Source organism: Ovis aries, chromosome 1 (assembly GCF_016772045.2).
Source record: "Ovis aries strain OAR_USU_Benz2616 breed Rambouillet chromosome 1, ARS-UI_Ramb_v3.0, whole genome shotgun sequence".
Classification (NCBI taxonomy): Eukaryota; Metazoa; Chordata; class Mammalia; order Artiodactyla; family Bovidae; genus Ovis; species Ovis aries.
In genome coordinates, this window is record NC_056054.1 from 214,458,969 (window position 1) to 214,477,701 (window position 18,733).

The 18,733-nt window shown below is 37.2% G+C and overlaps 1 protein-coding gene across 5 annotated transcripts in view; it reads right to left on the bottom strand.

Annotated features, from left to right (window-relative positions):
- NLGN1 (neuroligin 1) overlaps positions 1 to 18,733 on the bottom strand; it is a 784,978-nt gene that overhangs the window by 655,269 nt on the left and 110,976 nt on the right. The window contains exons 1-2 of one of the 5 annotated variants that reach the window (XM_060393572.1): positions 13,616 to 13,695; positions 13,246 to 13,299 (exon numbers count right to left, since the gene is read on the bottom strand). The exons of 3 other annotated variants lie outside the window; for them this stretch is intronic. In XM_060393572.1, the coding sequence (XP_060249555.1) occupies positions 13,246 to 13,299; positions 13,616 to 13,661 (100 nt within the window). In that variant the 5' untranslated portion in view covers positions 13,662 to 13,695. Of the gene's footprint in view, positions 1 to 13,245; positions 13,300 to 13,615; positions 13,696 to 18,733 lie in introns of those variants that run through there. One more of the 5 variants, XM_060393569.1, reaches the window with a different exon arrangement.

An 18,733-nucleotide genomic window follows, 5' to 3' on the forward strand; every position in this document is an offset into this window, starting at 1 on the left:
TTTTTAACTGTATTCATGACATTTAGTTTGGATTCTTTTATCTTATGTTCATGCTTTGTAAATCATCATGAAATCTGGTTCTGAAATGGAAAAACAGATAAAGTAGGTAGAACACAGAATACAATTAAGATGAAGCAGTACCTACATTTTAAATATATAGCTATTAAGTTTTAAATCAGTCATACATGAGTTTGTTTTGAGGTAAGGCTTTGTAAGATGGAAACGGCAACCCACTCCAGTATTCTTGCCTGGAGAATTCCATGGACGGAGGAGCGTGGTGGGCTACAGTCCACGGGTCGCAAAGAGTCGGACAGGACTGAGCAACTTTCATTTTCACTTTGTAAGATGTGTTTTAAATGAGGTATTCCATACTTTTAAGGCCATGTCCTGTTTTTGGAAGGGAAATGTGTCTTACTATCCATATTATTATCAATTTGATTACAACTATGAATGCAAGTAGCGCCACCTAGGAAGCCCAGAATGGTATATACGACAGCTAAAATAAACAGTTATCTTAAAATTATCTTACAGGCATGAGGTCACATGTGCTTCACAATTAATGTAATGATAGTAATTTAAATAAAAGAAAATTTAGATTAATTTTAGAATAACCTCCTTCAATTAGCTGTAAGAAATATTTTGACTATTATTAGAACAAATAAGGTAATTCTACATTACCAGTCAAAGTATATATTTGTCAGTCTTAATGTATGATAAGTTCATCTAAAAATGTTATTTAGAATGGACACTTGCCTTAGTTTCCTCATTTTTTTACACAATACACAGTGTGTAAAACTGGGACAGTTAGGCACAATGACTAGATGTCCCTAAGATTGGCTATTATAAGGATTTAACCATGGTTTACGAGTATAACCAAACAGTAATTTAAGAAATAATTTGGCCATGATTAAGGGATAGAGGGTTGTAGTTTTTGGTGTTAAGAATTTCAGGTATTTTTTTTTCATAATACAGAAAAATTATAAAGCAAACTACTACTTTTTGAGGATATATTTCTTTTGTATGGACCACATGGTATGATAAAGAACAAAGTATAGATTAAGAACTGAATTAATATGGTAATCAATTGAATCTGAGAAGCGACTATCCTTTTAAGGCATTTTTCCGTCAGTGGGTGAAGTCTTAACCATCAAAAGGGAATATTTTGTTGTTCTCCCATTAGAAAGTGCATGAATCCATTAGGTTACCAGAATCTGTTTAATGGAATAGTCTGAAAGGTCTCTTATTTCTTATCATTAGAAGAATCAGTATTTAAAGGAACACCTGAGCCCTGATTTTATTTTCACTTGTATATGGGGAAAAAAAATCTTCAATTTGATAACTCAGTATTATAATACAATTCCTTTGTTGCCTGAATTTCCATTCTTAAGCAAAAAAAGAAACACCACCATTATCACCAGGTAGCATTTATTGGCTGGCTAATCACTACAGAAAAACACAAATCTCCACAAATCAACAATCGCCTGCAACGAAGCTATGATCCTCCTAATAATTTATGGGCTGACACAATAAAATGCGAAAAAGCAGATAGTCTGTAAACTACCTAGAGTAAAGCATGAAGGAATTTTTTCTCACTTCTTAAGCCTTATTTTAATGCTTTTAGTCCACTAGTTACCATTCATTGCAGCACACACATTTACAAAATAGCCCCAGTAATCTGAAAATATATAAAGGTAACACTGAAAGGTGAATAATTTACCCTCTAATCACAGAGATTCTAGTCTATACAGAAGAACAGACATGAAAATTAGAGTTAAAACCGTTTTCCCTCTCCCTGTCTAACAAATAGCGGAGATACTTGAATATTGCTCTCAATCTTATTTGAAAATTCCATAAAATCGGATAACAGGAGTCAAAAATCATCACTAATTCATATATAATAAACTTTATTATCACCAAATTATATTAAAACACTGTGTACAAGATACTTTGCATGCATTATTTATATTTTTCACAAAAGATCTTATGAGGTAAGCACTATTTATAATTGCATTTTCTTTTTTTACCAGATGTAGAAATTGAGGGCTTCTCCGGTGGCTCAGATGGTGAAGAATCTGCCTGCATTGCAGGAGACTCAGATTCAGTACCTGGGGTGGGAAGATTTCCTGAAGCAGGGAATGTCAATCCACTCCAGTATTCTTGCCTGGAGAATTCCGTGGATAGAGGAGCCTGGCAAGCTACGTCTATGAGGTCTCAAAGAGTCGAACTAAGTGACTAACACTTGCAGGTGTAGCAATTTTGGTTTAAAAGGTAAAATATTGTAACTTCCTTGATGTCACATAGAATTGCACAGGAAATTCAGAGCTCCAAAAATTCCACATACACACAAAAAGAAAAAGAAAAGAAAAGAATCACTGGTCTACTCCCAAACCTATGTTTCTCACACAGCACCATGTTGACTCTCATCAGAATTCTCTATAGACAGCTACAAAATTAAAACACGTAATTAAAATATGTATATGTTAGCCAATAAAAGACAGCATAAAAACTGGAGAGAAACACGTAAGTTTCCCCATGATCAAAACCAATGTGGTAATGTTACTTTTGATGGCATTTTTAAAGATATATGAGAAGAGCAGCATTAATAACTATAGACAAGGATGATGCACTTAGGCTATGGTAGACTGTCAAATTTTGGCAATTATATCTTTACAACAATCCTATTCTTATCTGGCAAAACACTTCTATGGAGCATGTTCCTCTGTTAGGTGTTTATTCTATAGTATCGTAGAACTCCTTGTAGGTGAATAATGATCATCACATAATCATGGAAATACCTTCAGAAACTGAGAATTTTCTGTTCACGTGGCGTAACATGTGTCTGTGGCTCAATCGCATAAGAAACAAGTAAACAAGTCTAATTAGTGTTCTTTCAATTGTCAATGGGGCATATTCCTAGATAAAGGAAAAGAAAAAGAAGGTAAGGGATAGAAAGGACTCAGAAGGTAGCAAACAGGGTTGTTTGTTCAGCACTTGTCCTCCACCTTCTAGAAACTTCAGCCTACTCTCTCCTCATAAATAGTTCTCATATGAATGTTCACTTTAGCTCAGAATGACTCCATTCTTGGGACACAGATGATTAGTTCAGTCTTGGGAGCTAACATAGTCATTCCTCCACTATGTCATCAGAGAAGTTAAAGTGTTCAGGGAGGCACTGAAGGCAAGATACCAAGATAAACAGAAACAAAATGTCAGGAGAGAATGTTGTCAGCATTCAATCTTTGGTTGTTATTCCTGAGGGCCAGTTGCCACTATATCATTACACAGTTTTATTGTTCACTATTTTCTTGAAATATATAATTTAATAGATTTCCAGTTTTTTATCAAGTTAGTTGGAACTAAATTTCTACGTAGGCACAACTCACAAATAAATGGCTACCATATATTAAGTATCTCAATATATGCTGGGCACTATGACAAATCATAAACAGCATATTAAAAAACCAGAGACATCACTTTGCCAACAAAGGTCCATCTAGTCAAAGCTACGTTTATTCAGTAGTCATATACAAATGTGAGAGCTGGACTATAAGAAAGGTTGAGCAAAAAAGAATTGATGCTTTTGAACTGAAATGCTGAAAAAGACTCTTGAGAGTCCCTTGGACAGCAAGGAGATCAAATCCATCCATCCTAAAGGAAATCAACCCTGAATAATCATTGGAAGTATTGATGCTGAAGCTGAAGCTCCAATACTTTGGCCACCTGCTGCAAAAAACCAACTCATTGGAAAAATCTCTGATGCTAGGAAAGACGGAAGGCAAGAGAAGCAGGGGACAACACAGGATAAGATAGTTGGATGGCATTACTGACTCAATAGACATGAGTTTGAGTAAACTCCTGGAGATAGTGAAGAACAGGGAAACCTGGCTCAGGGTCACAAGTAGTCAGACACAACTTTGCGAATGAGAAACAACAATGACAGGCATTTCACAAACTTTCTCTCTAATGTTTTCAGACATCCTATAATAAAGGTATTATTCTCTGCATTTTACAGGTAGAGAGAGAAACTGAGTGCAAGTCAGAGATTGAATTGCCCAAGATTTTACTGCAAGAGTGAGAAAGACAAAACTGACTCACAGATATGCTTCCTATATCCAGACCAGAAAGTGTATGGACTACTCACTGATGCCTGATCAAAAAAACAAAAACAAAAACGTGCAGAGGTGGCAGACCAGTGTAAACAGCACTGGAAAATACCAGCATCAGAAGATTCCAATATGAGGGCGAGTTTTGCCACTAAAATTTTATCAGTAACTCAAAGCAATAAATGGGTGGTAATAAAACCCAGATTTGAATGTATCCCATGAGTGGCACTGTTTTTGAGAAAGACTTTGTGAGGCAGTCTGGAAACCTAATCACCATTTTCTACATAAAAATATATATGTATTTTTTTTACTTCCAAACTATTGACTAACAAGTGAATGTTAGGACACAACTCCTTTGAAACTTGGGGTCTGACTATATTAATACTGCTCATGTTGATAGAATTTTGAAAATTACAGAAGTACATTTTCAAAGCACTTTAGATACTGAAGATAAAGTCTTCCTTGTTTTTCTTCTGAAAAATTAATTTATTTTGAAATATATTATTTATTGACAACTTTATTTGGCCATAAAATATGTAATATTTTAAAAATTGACTAGTTTATAAAACATTGGAAGTCTTTGACTATAAGGCTCCATATGCTCAGTCCTATGGACTGTAGCCCATCAGGCTCCTCTGTCCATGGGATTCTCCAGGCAGGAATCCTAGAGTGGGTTGTCATTTCCTCTTCCAGGGGATCTCCCTGACCAGGGATTGAACCCACATCTCTTATGTTTCCTGCACTGGCAGGCAGATTCCTTTCCAGTGAGCCTGCTGGAGAGCCCATATAAGGCTCCACATATATAGTTAAATGCCTCTGCTGCTGCTGCTGCTCTAAGTCGCTTCAGTCGTGTTGAACTCTGTGCAGCCCCATAGATGGCAGCCCACCAGGCTCCCCCGTCCCTGGGATTCTCCAGGCAAGAGAACTGGAGTGGGTTGCCATTTCCTTCTCCAATGCAGGAAAGTGAAAAGTGAAAGTGAAGTCACTCAGTTGTGTCCGACTCTTCGTGACCCCATGGACTGCAGACTACCAGGCTCCTCCACCCATGGGATTTTCCAGGCAAGAGTAATGGAGTGGGTTGTCATTGCTTTCTGCAAATGTCTCTGCTGCTGCTGCTGCTGCTAAGTCGCTTCAGTCATGTCCGACTCTGTGGGAAAGTGTCAAATAACTAAGCTAAAAAGTCTCAATATGATTACTAAGAAAAGGAAGGACAAATAAAGATATAGTAGAATTGCATAAACCTACAAGTTTTCAACAGCTCAGTTATCTGTCTGCACTTTAGTGGCACGCTGGCAAAAGAATATGTTTTTATTTTCCACTTTTGAAATTCATTTTGGCCCATATTCTTCACAGCAATTGGTTGTGCAAATACAGTAAGTGTGTTCTGTCATAGTCAATAAAAGGCAACAGAAAATTACACATGAGAATAACCTTCCAATCAGGATCATTGCATACATATGCTGAGAGTCTCCATTTAATAACCTTACTTTTCAATTTACAATCAAGGCAGAAATCCATCAGGCAAGTAATATTTTCAATGATGCCTATGTAACAATGGCAGTGTAATATCACTCTGATATTAGAAACTAAGCACAAAAGCACATCTTATTTACCCAACCATACACTCTGACAAACAAAACCGTGTGCAATGTGGCTTCATTTTGTAGCACACGACAATCTAATAACAAAGTATGTCTTGTTGAATCAATTTATATCTCGACTTAGTTGAAGTTTTCAATGGTACTCCTCAATACGTTCCAATGCACCAAACACACTGAGACACCAAGTAGGACTTTGTCATTATCGTTCACAAGCTTTCAGCACACCACTTGCCCCTCAAGTGTCCAAATCATTTTCAGTTTGCTTAGCACCTCTACATTATGTATAATTTAATTGGTGATTCATCTGGTCAAGTTTTGTCCTATCCAACCCTAACAATGAATCTGACTTAAACATATAGAAAAAATAGGTATAATTGATAATTGATCTTATTAACTTCAAGCAGGAGAAGGCGATGGCACCCCACTCCAGTACTCTTGCCTGGAAAATCTCATGGACAGAGGAGCCTGGTGGGCTGGAGTCCATGGGGTTGCTAAGAGTCAGACACGACTGAGCAACTTCACTTTCACTTTTCACTTTCATGCATTGGAGAAGGAAATGGCAACCACTCCAGTGTTCTTGCCTGGAGAATCCCAGGGACAGGGGAGCCTGGTGGGCTGCCGTCTATGGGGTCGCATAGAGTCAGACACGACTGAAGCGACGCAGCAACAGCAGCAGCAGCAACTTAAAGCAAGAGGAAAAACCCCTTCAGTTTTATAAGACTTTTAACCAGCAATAACCAACATATGTCTCACAAAATCACTAACAGGGTCAGTCAACTCCCTGTTGATATTTTAGGATTCAGTTTCCTCCGGATTCTCCTCATGCTTTTCTAGGATTGTTTTTCCCTACTATTTTCCTATATCTTCATTTTGCTGTCAGTGACTGGTCCTTAGAGTGTATTCTTTTATATTTTATAAATTTCATTCTGCAGCATGCATGAATTAAGGTCCCCATAATAAGAATTTTCAAATCACTTTTATCTTGTTCTCCAATGTAATATATACAACATCCCCTGAAAATATTTGCTCTGGAGACTGCAAACAAAACCCAAGAAAAACTTTTTTCTTGGTAAATTTACTTATTTTTTTCATCTTCCTAACCACAATTTCCTATTTTCCTTTTGTTCATTATTTTCCATGTTTTCAACTCCACGTATTATTTATCCATGATTCTGTCCTATAGCAAGTATTAGAGAAAAAAATATTTAATTCATGTTATTAAATTCAGGAGAATAAAGGCTAATATGAATAAAAGTTCCAATAAAATACAAATAAATGCAGGTTGCTAAAGTGATGCCTAGAGAAATTCTCTTCAATAAACAGATAATTTAACTTATAAATATCATATCAGTATTTCAGCACCTTTTTATGTAGTGTTTGAAGTACTCATAAAGTTTAAACTCAGACTAAATGCTATTTTCTAATTAGTCTTAATAAATCTGGAAAACCCTTTGACCTTTATCAGAGAGCTCAATCTAAAATCCTGCAACCTGAATGAAAGTGGGCCTGTAGATAGATGTTTGCTTTTCTGGCCCAAAGACAAAATGTAAGTTGGATCTGAATACATGTAGGTGGGTTATTTACTCTTTATTTTCCTATGTGCACCATCATTCTCCTTTGCTTTGACCTCTGATGAATTATAGACTTTTGCTACTACCTATGTAGGAATTTGGAAAAAAAACACTCGTTGCCTGTAAATGATAGGTTAATTTCATTTCAGTTCCACCTTGAAATTTATAGTTAAAACCTATTTCCAGTTCTTAAGAAGACTGACTTTACAGATGGTTCACTGGTCACCAGAAATACTACCTCCAAGATAGCAAGATCCTCAGTATTTCATCTTATTCTGCTTCAAGATATCAAAATTACTCACTACTATTTTTCCATGAAATTATGTTACAAAGATCCCTACACCACCTTCTCATGATTTTAATTCTTAACCACTCTCACAGTATCCTCTTGAGGAAATTATGTAACAAACTCTCCAGGACCACAAATTTGTACTGTGTGAAACAGTAAAGATATTTGATTCAATTGACTTGCCCCACCCCACCTGTGGGAAAGACAGTTGTGTCATCAGCTCTTTCTGAAATTAGAAAGAGCTTTTCTCTCTATACAGTAGCTGTTAATGGGACCATGACTCCTTATTTCTATCAGCCTTCTTTCCATTGCATTTAACCCTGTTCATATAGACCACCTTCACAGATGTGTTCTAAGGATTAGAGCTAATCCAACTAAAGAGTTGAAAGTGTCTTGCAAAAAAAAAAAAAAAAAAAGTACTTTATACTTAGCTTTTAAGTATAAAGTATTATATTATCATTTTCAGTTCAGTTCAGTTCAGTTCAGTCGCTTAGTAGTGTCCAACTCTTTGCAACCCCATGAATCCCAGCACGCCAGGCCTCCTTGTCCATCACCAACTCCCAGAGTTCACTCAGATTCGCGTTCATCAAGCCTGTGATGCCATCCAGCCATCTCATCCTCAGTCGTCCCCTTCTTCTCCTGACCCCAATCCCTCCCAGCATCAAAGTCTTTTCCAATGAGTCAGCTCTTCTCATGAGGTGGCCAAAGTACTGGAGTTTCAGCTTTAGCATCATTCCTTCCAAAGAAATCCCAGGGCTGATCTTCAGAATGGACTGGTTGGATCTCCTTGCAGTCCAAGGGACTCTCAAGAGTCTTCTCCAACACCACAGTTCAAAAGCATCAATTCTTTGGCGCTCAGCCTTCTTCACAGTTCAACTCTCACATCCATACATGACCACTGGAAAAACCATAGCCTTGACTAGACGGACCCTTGTTGGCAAAGTAATGTCTCTGCTTTTGAATATGCTATCTAGGTTGGTCATAACTTTTCTTCCAAGGAGTAAGCATCTTTTAATTTCATGGCTGCAATCAGTTTAGTTCATATTAAATTCAAGTAGCTCACCTTTGCCTTTAGGGTTCTGTAGCTTTCTGTGCACTTGTAAATCTCAGCTATAAAACACATTTCTAAAATAATATACAAGTGAAACTGGTAGGTTACCAAGGATTTTTGACACCCACTGAAGATGTCTGATCTGTACAACCAATGTGGTTGAAAAAAGTCAAAGTTCACATTTATATGGTATTCTGTATTTTCAAAGATCACTTGCTATATTATACAGCAGTCATATGGTAACTGGGACTCAGGGATAATTATCAGTTACTTTATATGCCACATATGTGAACATATCATAGCTTTTTAAAAAATAATTGAGTAAAAATGCACGTCTGCCATGCACAGAGAAGTGGTAACTGCCAAACAAGGTTTACAGCTTACTTATTTTATACTTGAAAAGACAGGGACTACTTAAATAAGTGATGCAATGATGCCTACAAGGTTAATATAGGAAAATGGACTTAACAAAATGTTAGTTTTAAATAAGACCTTCTCATCTCTAGAAACTAAAATTAAGGAAATTATAATGATGCCAGATTTTTTAAAGATGTCAATTTTTGACATAATCAGTACACTGAGTTTATTTATACATGGAATTTTACTAATTATTCCTACCAGAAAAATAAATCTACTAATTTCTGATATATTAAATCCACAGCATGCAAAATATATGCATCCAAGAGCAATGAAATTAATTTTGCTTTTAATTATAAAGATATGCATTGTGCTAGGCCATCTCGGCTTTCACATGACTGAAGTCCTTCTGGAAAAAGAAATCCAACTTGTCCATTATCACCCAGGAGCCAACAACTCTTCAAAAACTTCCAACAGTTTCACCTAGAGGAAATATTTGTTGTTGCTGCTTCATTTTGTTTTATTTTTGAGACAGATCAATATCATTCAGAACAGCTTTGGCAAATCTAGCATATACTCAATCTAGAAAACACCACCCATGGTCAAAAGTGCAATAGAAACCATTTGTACTGATTCCATATTTGATCTCAACATAAGCTCTGGAGAGATTGCAAGGTCTCTTCTAAACTTTAACATTTATTTATTTCTGAGTTGATCCCTGGGTCATATGTTTTCCCAGTATACCTTAAAGATATGGATTAAGCATCAATGTACTTAGATCTATTCTGGAATATAATATACAATACCTTCCTACAGAGATCTTATTTTCCATCACTATACAAAAGAAACTCTGGGTTACTGAATATGACCATATAATAAAACAAACAAAAAAACTATTTAAAGAGTCAATTATCAGTTAAGAATAAAGAATTAGGGAGGGTGCTAATTTTGTAGTAAATGCAATGGGATGCAGGTGAGAGAAAGAAAATGATAGAGGGAGAAGCAGAACGCACATTGACTAAATTAATCAGAAAAGAAAAGCTTCAGAGATGGAGAGGCTGGAACTGGCATTTGAAGGAAAATGGGCTAAAGAGAAGTAGGAGAAAGGAAAAGAAACTTCCAGTTGGGAAAACGGTGTGAGCAAAGGACAGGAGTAGGAATATTCCCTAAATGTTATATCACAGAAGCCAACAATGGCTCCCAATTATCCTTTGAATATAATTAAAATTCCTAATCATCAGCTTCAAAAGGTCTACCTCCCCATCACTTAGATCCTACAGCTAATACTGCATTCAGGTTTATGAATTTAACCCCAGAGTTATCACTTCTGCAATCTCTAAAACTTCTCCTAAGGTACTTCTCTAAGGCACCACAGCGTGTTCAACTCAAACATTTCAAAAATGATTTAAACTCAAGCCTTTCTGTCTTTGGTTCCCTTCACTAACCACTGCTGGAGGGCAGACAACTAGTCTTAGCAAACTGTGTAGCGTGCAGGATAGCGTATAATGTGCTCAGTCGTGTCCGCGACCCCAAGGGTTGTAGCCCGCCAAGCTCCTCTGTCCATGGGATTTTCCAAGCAAGAGTATGGGATTGGGTTGCCATTTCTTTCTCTAGGGGATCTCCCTGACCAAGGAAATGACCCTGCAGCTCCTGCTGCAGCTCCTGAATTGCAGCTTTGTTTTTTTTTTTTTTTTTTAATCACTGAGCCACCAGGGAAGATCCTCTTCATATACAAAACATAATTTGTGTTTATGCTTCACTGTGCTTTATTCTTCCATGCATTCAGTGTTGTTGTAAACAGAAGCAGAAACTAAATATTTCATTAACTAGATTAGATTATGAGGCCCTTGAACCATTTATGTACCAGGGAATTTCTATTAGATCTAGAATCAGGGATTTTTATTACATACTTCATGCATTTATTCACCAAACATTTACTGATAACTGTGAGCAAAGCACAATATACATTTATAGTATATAGTATTTGGACCACAAAATGATTTCAACTCAGTGGGAAACCAAACAGTAATTTCAACAGTGTGTGAAAAATATATGAGATTTATATATGACGCAATTTCAGGAGTTGAGAGCTTATTTCTAGATGTGGTATTCAGAATTAGATTCATCAATAAGAATGTGTCTGAGCTGGACAAGAATTATAATGCCTGGAAATGAGAGGAGATGACAATCTAGGAATGCAGAACAAAACAAAAAAACAACATAAAGGTATGAAATATGTAAGCTATGATGGAGGTGGTGAGCAGCCTAGTTTAAATGGAGCAGAGTATATTTAATTGCATAAGATTTTACACAAACCAGTCCAATTTGCACTCACTTCAGAATCACTATAATTATTATTTTTAAGTGTCACCTGTGAAATGGGTTCACCAGAAAGGATTCTGGAGTTCTGTCTTAACTCCTGAGTCTGCCAGTAACTAACTGATTAATATTTTTAAAGTTCTAAGTCTCAGTTTCTTTAAATATAAACAAAAAATTAGAAGCACCCAATATCTTCAAATTTCCAATATTCCCTGCTTTAACAACCTATGTACTCTTTTTGGTACACTCATTTCTGTTTATTTATAGTTATCTATCTGTGTCCATTCTCCACAAATAGAATGTGGACTCCACGAACGTAGGGATCATTTCTACCCTCTCCACCACTGTATTCTAAATACTTAATCTAGTGGGGATATAGTTTGAAAATTATCAGTGTTTTTTTATTATGTGAAGAGGATTTTTATCTTGTAGTTCACCCAAAACACCTAATTGAATGGGGCGAGGTAGAATAGGATGACTAGTATTTGTTTAAGATGAAATACAAAAAGGGAAAAGAAACGGAGATAAAAGTAAGCTTTTTGTGTCAAAATCTGATTTTTCTGTACATCTAAACTTTGCATTATTTTATCTTGAGAAATATGTCAAAATTAATTTGGCTCCTCTTGAGGGTAATGAGGATCAGACTTGGCAGAGTCAACAGGAAAAGGCTATGGAGCCAAATCCCACTCTCCCCTTTCTGGCCCCAGAGAATACTGGAAAAAAGTTAAAGTTGAACAGCCATTCCAGTAGATGCGTGTCGTGACTTTCCAGATTGTCCAAAAGATAGGGAGGAGCATCAGGTAAGTGGGAGGAACCTTAAGAGCCGAGTGGAGCTTGTACTAGTTGAGAGCTCTACCATTACTCGATCTAGTCTCTGTAACTTTGGAAGAAGCCAACTCATGGGATACACCACATGGTCTTGGAACACAGCTTAATGTCATACTGTTAGATGTAGAAGTAATCACACAAATAAAGGCCCTTGGGTTGGTTTTGCCAGATTGCAAGCACTATCTGAAGGCTTCCCAAGTGGCCCAGTGGTAAAGAATTTGCTTGCCAATGCAGAAGACGTGAGTTCTATCCCTGGGTAGGGAAGATCCCCTGGAGTAGGAAATGGCAATCCACTCCAGTATTCTTGCCTGGAAAATTCCACGGACAGAAGGAGACTGGAGGGCTACAGTCCAAGGAGTCACAAAGGGTTGCACATGACTGAGCACACACATGCAAAGCACTGTCTCATATGGTCAAGATATTTAGTTGAGAACCACCAAGCCTGCTATGCAATCACCAGGACGATATAGAAGAATCCAGAAAAGTGGGTGGAAGTGAATCAGAGCAGAAACCAGGGTCCAACTTCCTTGGAGCCGAATGGGGCCAGTGTAGTCAGTCAGAGGAGATCAAGATCTATCAGGATGGGACATAAACTGTACTAGCTGCAAATATCAATCACAAATAATTGGTTCACTCACATGGAAGGTGCAGGAACTAAATCTGGCAACAGGATACTGAAATGGAGAAACTCACCATTTGCCACAGTCTCACATATAACACCATTCCAAATACTCCTGATACAACTTTAGGGAGGAAAAGGCAGTAATAAAATTTTATTTCAGAAAGTAGCAATTTGTCCATGAGATTTTGAAGCCTAATTTTGAATACTGACTATAAGACTATTTAAAACAGATTGGAAGTTTTAAAAAAAAAAAACAGATAGGAAGTTTAGCTAATTTTTAACCAGTAGAGGAAGGCAAGAGTAATTTTCCTACACAGCCAGTTAGAATATGAGTTAGACCATGTGATTTGCCTACAGTATCTTTAATAACATAGTGTTTGGCACATGTGTAGTATTCAATAAACACCCTTATTTTAATAACTAAACCAATTAAATGGCTCTCTAAGTAACTATGATTCTTTAATTCCACAGTATTACTAAGATTAAATAGAAAATACAAATGACCTTTTAGTTGTTCTCTGCTTCCCAGCCATGACGCTCTCAGAGGAATCCAAAGTCCTAAGAAAACAATATCGTTTTTCAAGGCCAAAATTCAAATCCCAGTGAATCATTAACTTGGTCTAAGCTTACTGAAACTTACTACCTCAGGACAACAAACAAATTAAGAAGATTCTGTTGCCTTTTCGGAAGCCATTAACAAATCCTTACATCAGTATTTAAGGAAATTTCCATAACAAAATTTCTAGCATTCATGGGCCTCCCTGATGGCTCAGCTGGTAAAGAATCCACCTGCAATGTGGGAGACCTGGGTTCAACCCCTGGGTTGGGAAGATTGCCAGGAGGAGGGCACAGCAATCTCTTCCAGAATTCTTACCTGGAGAATCCCCATGGAAAGAGAAGCCTGGCAGGCTATAGTCCATGAGGTCTCAAAGAGTTGGACACATCTGAGTAACTAAGCACACATATTTGACTTATCGATCTGCAAAACATGTTCAACAAATACTATGGCATGTAGTGTCATTTAATATTTGAAGAAAAGGGCCTTGAAAAGTCCAAGCACACTCTCACTCAGATTCAGTTTAGGTCCACAACTCAAACAAATACATTTCTATGTATGAACCACAGAACACCCATAAGATCAGGCATTTTAAATACTAGAATGTATTATTATTGGAGAAGGAAATGGCAACCCACTCCAATATTCTTGCTGGGAAAATTCCAGACAGGAGCCTAAAGGGGGTTCATGGGGTCACAAAGAGTTAGACATGACTGAGCAACTAAACAACAATGTCTCACTATTGCATTCCCTACTGTTGATTTTAGACCTTTCTTAGAACACTATTTCTTGAAATTTAACTCAGATTTTAAAACTAGTCTCAGATTTTTAAACTAGTATGCGATTAGAGTGGCTGGTGCCCTCTAGACTGTTTTATGTTGGTTTGTTTCTAATTTGGGAGCCTCTTATTGATTGTTTGGCACTACTTGCTAGATGTTCTGTTTTTAAGAACAATATTGTACAGGAAAATTATCTGAAATCTCAGCTTATGCACTTTTCAAACACCTTGCTGGAGATATACATGTTAAAAAAAAAAGTACTTATCTGAGCCCATAACTTAACCCCGTTTTACATATCAATATTTAAAAATTTTATTTTTGTCACAGTTGAATAGGAATATGAATCTTCCCAAATACAATTATTTTTTTAAAAATCCAGACACAATTTGTATTTTCTTTTTCAGAACATTATCGAGAGTCACTTACCATTTTGGAGAATGGGGTGACTGACAGCAGAGCTCTGGTAGTGTTTGTGTCTCCAGCGCCTGTATCTCACACATGTATTTGTCTGCATTTTAGCCATTTTAGCAATTCTATTCATAGGCATATGCATCTGACTACTCTATCTTTTAGTGAAGCCATACCCATGCATTTACATAATGAAGTATATATCATTTTAAAATTAGTTTTTAAAACGGCATATATAGGTAGAGAATATCATCTATTAGTTTCATTTCAGTATAATTACAAGTACACTAAGTTTATCTTTGTTTTTATTTTCATTAGGAGGTGGGTCAAAGAGGATCTTGTGCTTTATGTCAAAAAGTAGTCTGCCTATGCTTTCCTCTAAGAGTTTTATGGTCTCTAGCCTTACATTTAGGTCTTTAATCCATTTTGAGTTTATGTATGGTGTTAAGAAATGTTCTAGTTTCATTCTTTTGCATGTAGCTGTCCAGTTTTCCAAAAACACTTATTGAGAGACTGTTTTTTTCTCCATTGTATATTTTCATCTCCTTTGCCAAAGGTAAGGTGCTGAAGGGTGTGTGGGTTTATCTTTGGGCTTTCTATCTCATTCCATTTATCTATATTTCTGTATTTATGTCAGTACCATACTGTCTTGATTATTGTAGTTTTGTAGTATACTCAACCCTAGTTAAACTTTAAAGTGTTTGCACAGCAAAGGAAACTATAATGAAAATGAAAAAACAACCCTAAGAATGGGAGAAAATAATTTCAAATGCAGCAACTGACAAAGGATTAATCTCCAAAATATACAAGCAGCTCATGCAGCTCAATATAAAATAAATAAATAAATAAAATAACCCAAACAAAAAATGGGCAGAAGACCTAAACCAACATTTCTCCAAAGAAGGCATACAGACGGCCAATAAACACATGAAATGATTCTCAACATCACTTATTATTAGAGAGATGCAAAACAAACCTACAGTGAGGTATCCCTTCACACTGGTCAGAATGGCCAACATAAAAATGTCTGCAAACAATAAATGCTGGGGAGGATGTGGAGAAGAGGGAACCCTCTTCCCCTATGGCACTGTTGGAGGAAATGTAAACTGATACAGCCCCTATGGAGAACAGTATGGTGATTCCTCAAAAATAGTAATAAAACTACCATATGACCCAGCAATCCCACTACTGAGCATATACTCTGAGAAAAGCATAATTCAAAAAGACACATTTACCCCAATGTTCATTGCAGTACTATTTACAATAGAGGGGACACATAAGCAACCTAGATGTCCATCAACAGATGAATGGATTAAAAAGTTGTGTTATAAATATACAATGGAATATTAGTCATAAACAGGAACAAATTTGAGTCAGTGAGGTGGGTGAACCTAGAGCCTGTTATACAGAGTAAAATAAGTCAGAAAAAGAAACCTCATTTTGAGAACCACTGTTTCAGAGGAACCTACTATGCTTCCACAATTATGGCTAAGTCCCAAATCTGAGGAAAACAACATAATTGTCAATTCCATTTGGAGTTTCCTGGCAATCACAGCAACACCCAACATACACAGATTAACACCATGCCAGTGTCACACACTTTCTCAACCATGATAACTACCCTTCCTGAACACATGTCACTATGCCAAATATATCACTGAAATTTAATAGGAAGTCCTTGAGTGTCTATTATATGTAAGACATTGAAGTGCAGTTGTCTAGCTCATCTACATGACTAGGAGAAACACAGATAAGCAACAGCATACCTATGATTAGAGGCTCGCAGAATTTTACACAATGATGAAAACGAAAATTAACCATCCTTAGGAAATCACCACAGAGCATAATTTGAATTCAAAAGCTTTAAGAATACAGTAACTCTGACTTTAACAGAAGTGAAATAAAATAAGTTTAAATCTCCTTTTTGAAAATTAAAACAAGAGAAATTAAAAAAAAAAACTTTCACTGATTAAACCATTGGGGTTATTTTGTCTTGATTATTTTTAACCAAATACTTCATGTCTCTTCATCACAATACAATATTAAGAGAACTCTGAATTCAGCAACTCAAGAATAAGCTGAAATTTCTCCAGCTTCAGTTATCTCAATATTGCTCCAGAGTTATGCTATGAAAAATCAATGTGTAGTGTGACCAAAATGACAAGGTCCTTGGATCTTAACTCAATGCATTTCCTTATAAAATGTTTTAAAATTTATAAATATTAGCCACCTCTACAAGTGAGCATGTCCAATGATTATTGGGATCTGCTATGCCTCTTTTTCTCCTTCTTCCCTTTACTCTTCTTATAGCTGGATACAATCGTCTTCCTTCCTCCTCTATACACACATCCCCCTCATGAGTTTTGGATTCTGATTTTCTCAACCAAGTGAGAAGATTATTATTTTGATTTCAATTGTGTGATAATATCTGATGTTGAGAAGTAAATGATTGGTTCATGCCCACATTAAACCCTCTCATCATGCTTACCTTTTTGATATAAAATATACAGGGAACTCCAGTTCCTGCTTCAGAGTCACCCCATCTTGACTTAGGTTGAATTATTGAATTTCCCGGATATCAGTTCTTACCTGACACTCATCTCGCTGTCCTATCAACATAGTGAAAGAAAAGGAAAGTTGCTCAGTCATGTCCAACTCTTTGCGATCCCATGGACTATACAGTCCAAGGAATTCTCCAGGCCAGAATACCAGAGTGGGTAGCTGTTCCCTCCTCCAGGGGATCTTCCCAACCTAGGGATAAACCCAGGTCTCCAGCACTGCAGATGGATTCTTTACCAGATGAGCCACCAGAAGAGCCCAAGAATTTTGGAATGAGTAGCCTATCCCTACTCCAGGGGATGTTACTGACCTAGGAATCGAACTGGGGTCTCCTGCATTGAAGGTAGATTCTTTACTAGCTGAGCTACCAGGGAAACCTGTTCTATCAACACAGAGCTCACGTTCTTGAATCACTGAGTCTCAACCTATCGCTAATAGATAGATCTTAATATCCTCCTTGCTTCATGCCTGGTAGCCGATGTTCCATGCAGTGGCTAAGGAATAACAGTGATACCTATTAACTTAAGGGCTCAAAAACCACCCAGCGATATTAGTAAAGTAAGGCTCAAAATTCTCCAAGCCAGGCTTCAGCAATACGTGAACCGTGAACTTCCAGATGTTCAAGCTGGTTTTAGAAAAGGCAGAGGAACCAGAGATCAAATTGCCAACATCTACTGGATCATGGAAAAAAGCAAGAGAGTTCCAGAAAAACATCTATTTCTGCTTTATTGACTATGCCAAAGCCTTTCACTGTGTGGATCACAATAAACTGTAGAAAATCCTGAAAGAGATAAGAATACCAGACCATCTGACCTGCCTCTTGAGAAACCTATATGCAGGTCAAGAAGCAACACTTAGAACTGGACATGGAACAACAGACTGGTTCCAAATAGGAAAAGGAGTACGTCAAGGCTATATATTGCCACCCTGCTTACTTAACTTATATGCAGAATACATTGAGAGAAAACCTGGGCTGGAAGAAGCACAAGCTGGAATCAAGATTGCCGGGAGAAATATCAATAACCTCAGATATGCAGATGACACTACCCTTAAGGCAGCAAGTGAAGAGGAACTCAAAAGCCTCCTGATGAAAGTGAAAGAGGAGAGTGAAAAAGTTGGCTTAAAACTCAACATTCAGAAAACTAAGATCATGGCATCCAGTCCATCACTTCATGGGAAATAGATGGGGAAACAGTGGAAATGGTGTCAGACTTTATTTTGGGTGGCTCCAAAATCACTGCAGATGGTGACTGCAGCCATGAAATTAAAAGATGCTTGCTCCTTGGAAGGAAAGTTATGACCAACCTCAATAGCATATCAAAAAGCAGAGACATTACATTTGCCAACAAAGGCCCCTCTAGTCAACGCAGTGGATTTTCCAATAGTCATGCATGGATGTGAGAGTTGGACTGTGAAGAAGGCTGAGCGCCGAAGAATTGATGCTTTTGAACTGTGGTGTTGGAGAAGACTCTTGAGAGTCCCTTGGACTGCAAGGAGATCCAACCAGTCCACTCTAAAGGAGATCCGCCCTAGGTATTCTTTGGAAGGAATAATGCTAAAGTGGAAACTCCAGTACTTTGGCCACCTCATGCGAAGAGTTGACTCATTGGAAAAGACTCTGATGCTGGGAGGGATTGGGGGCAGGAGGAAAAGGGGACGAAGGGGATGAGATGGCTGGATGGCTTCACCG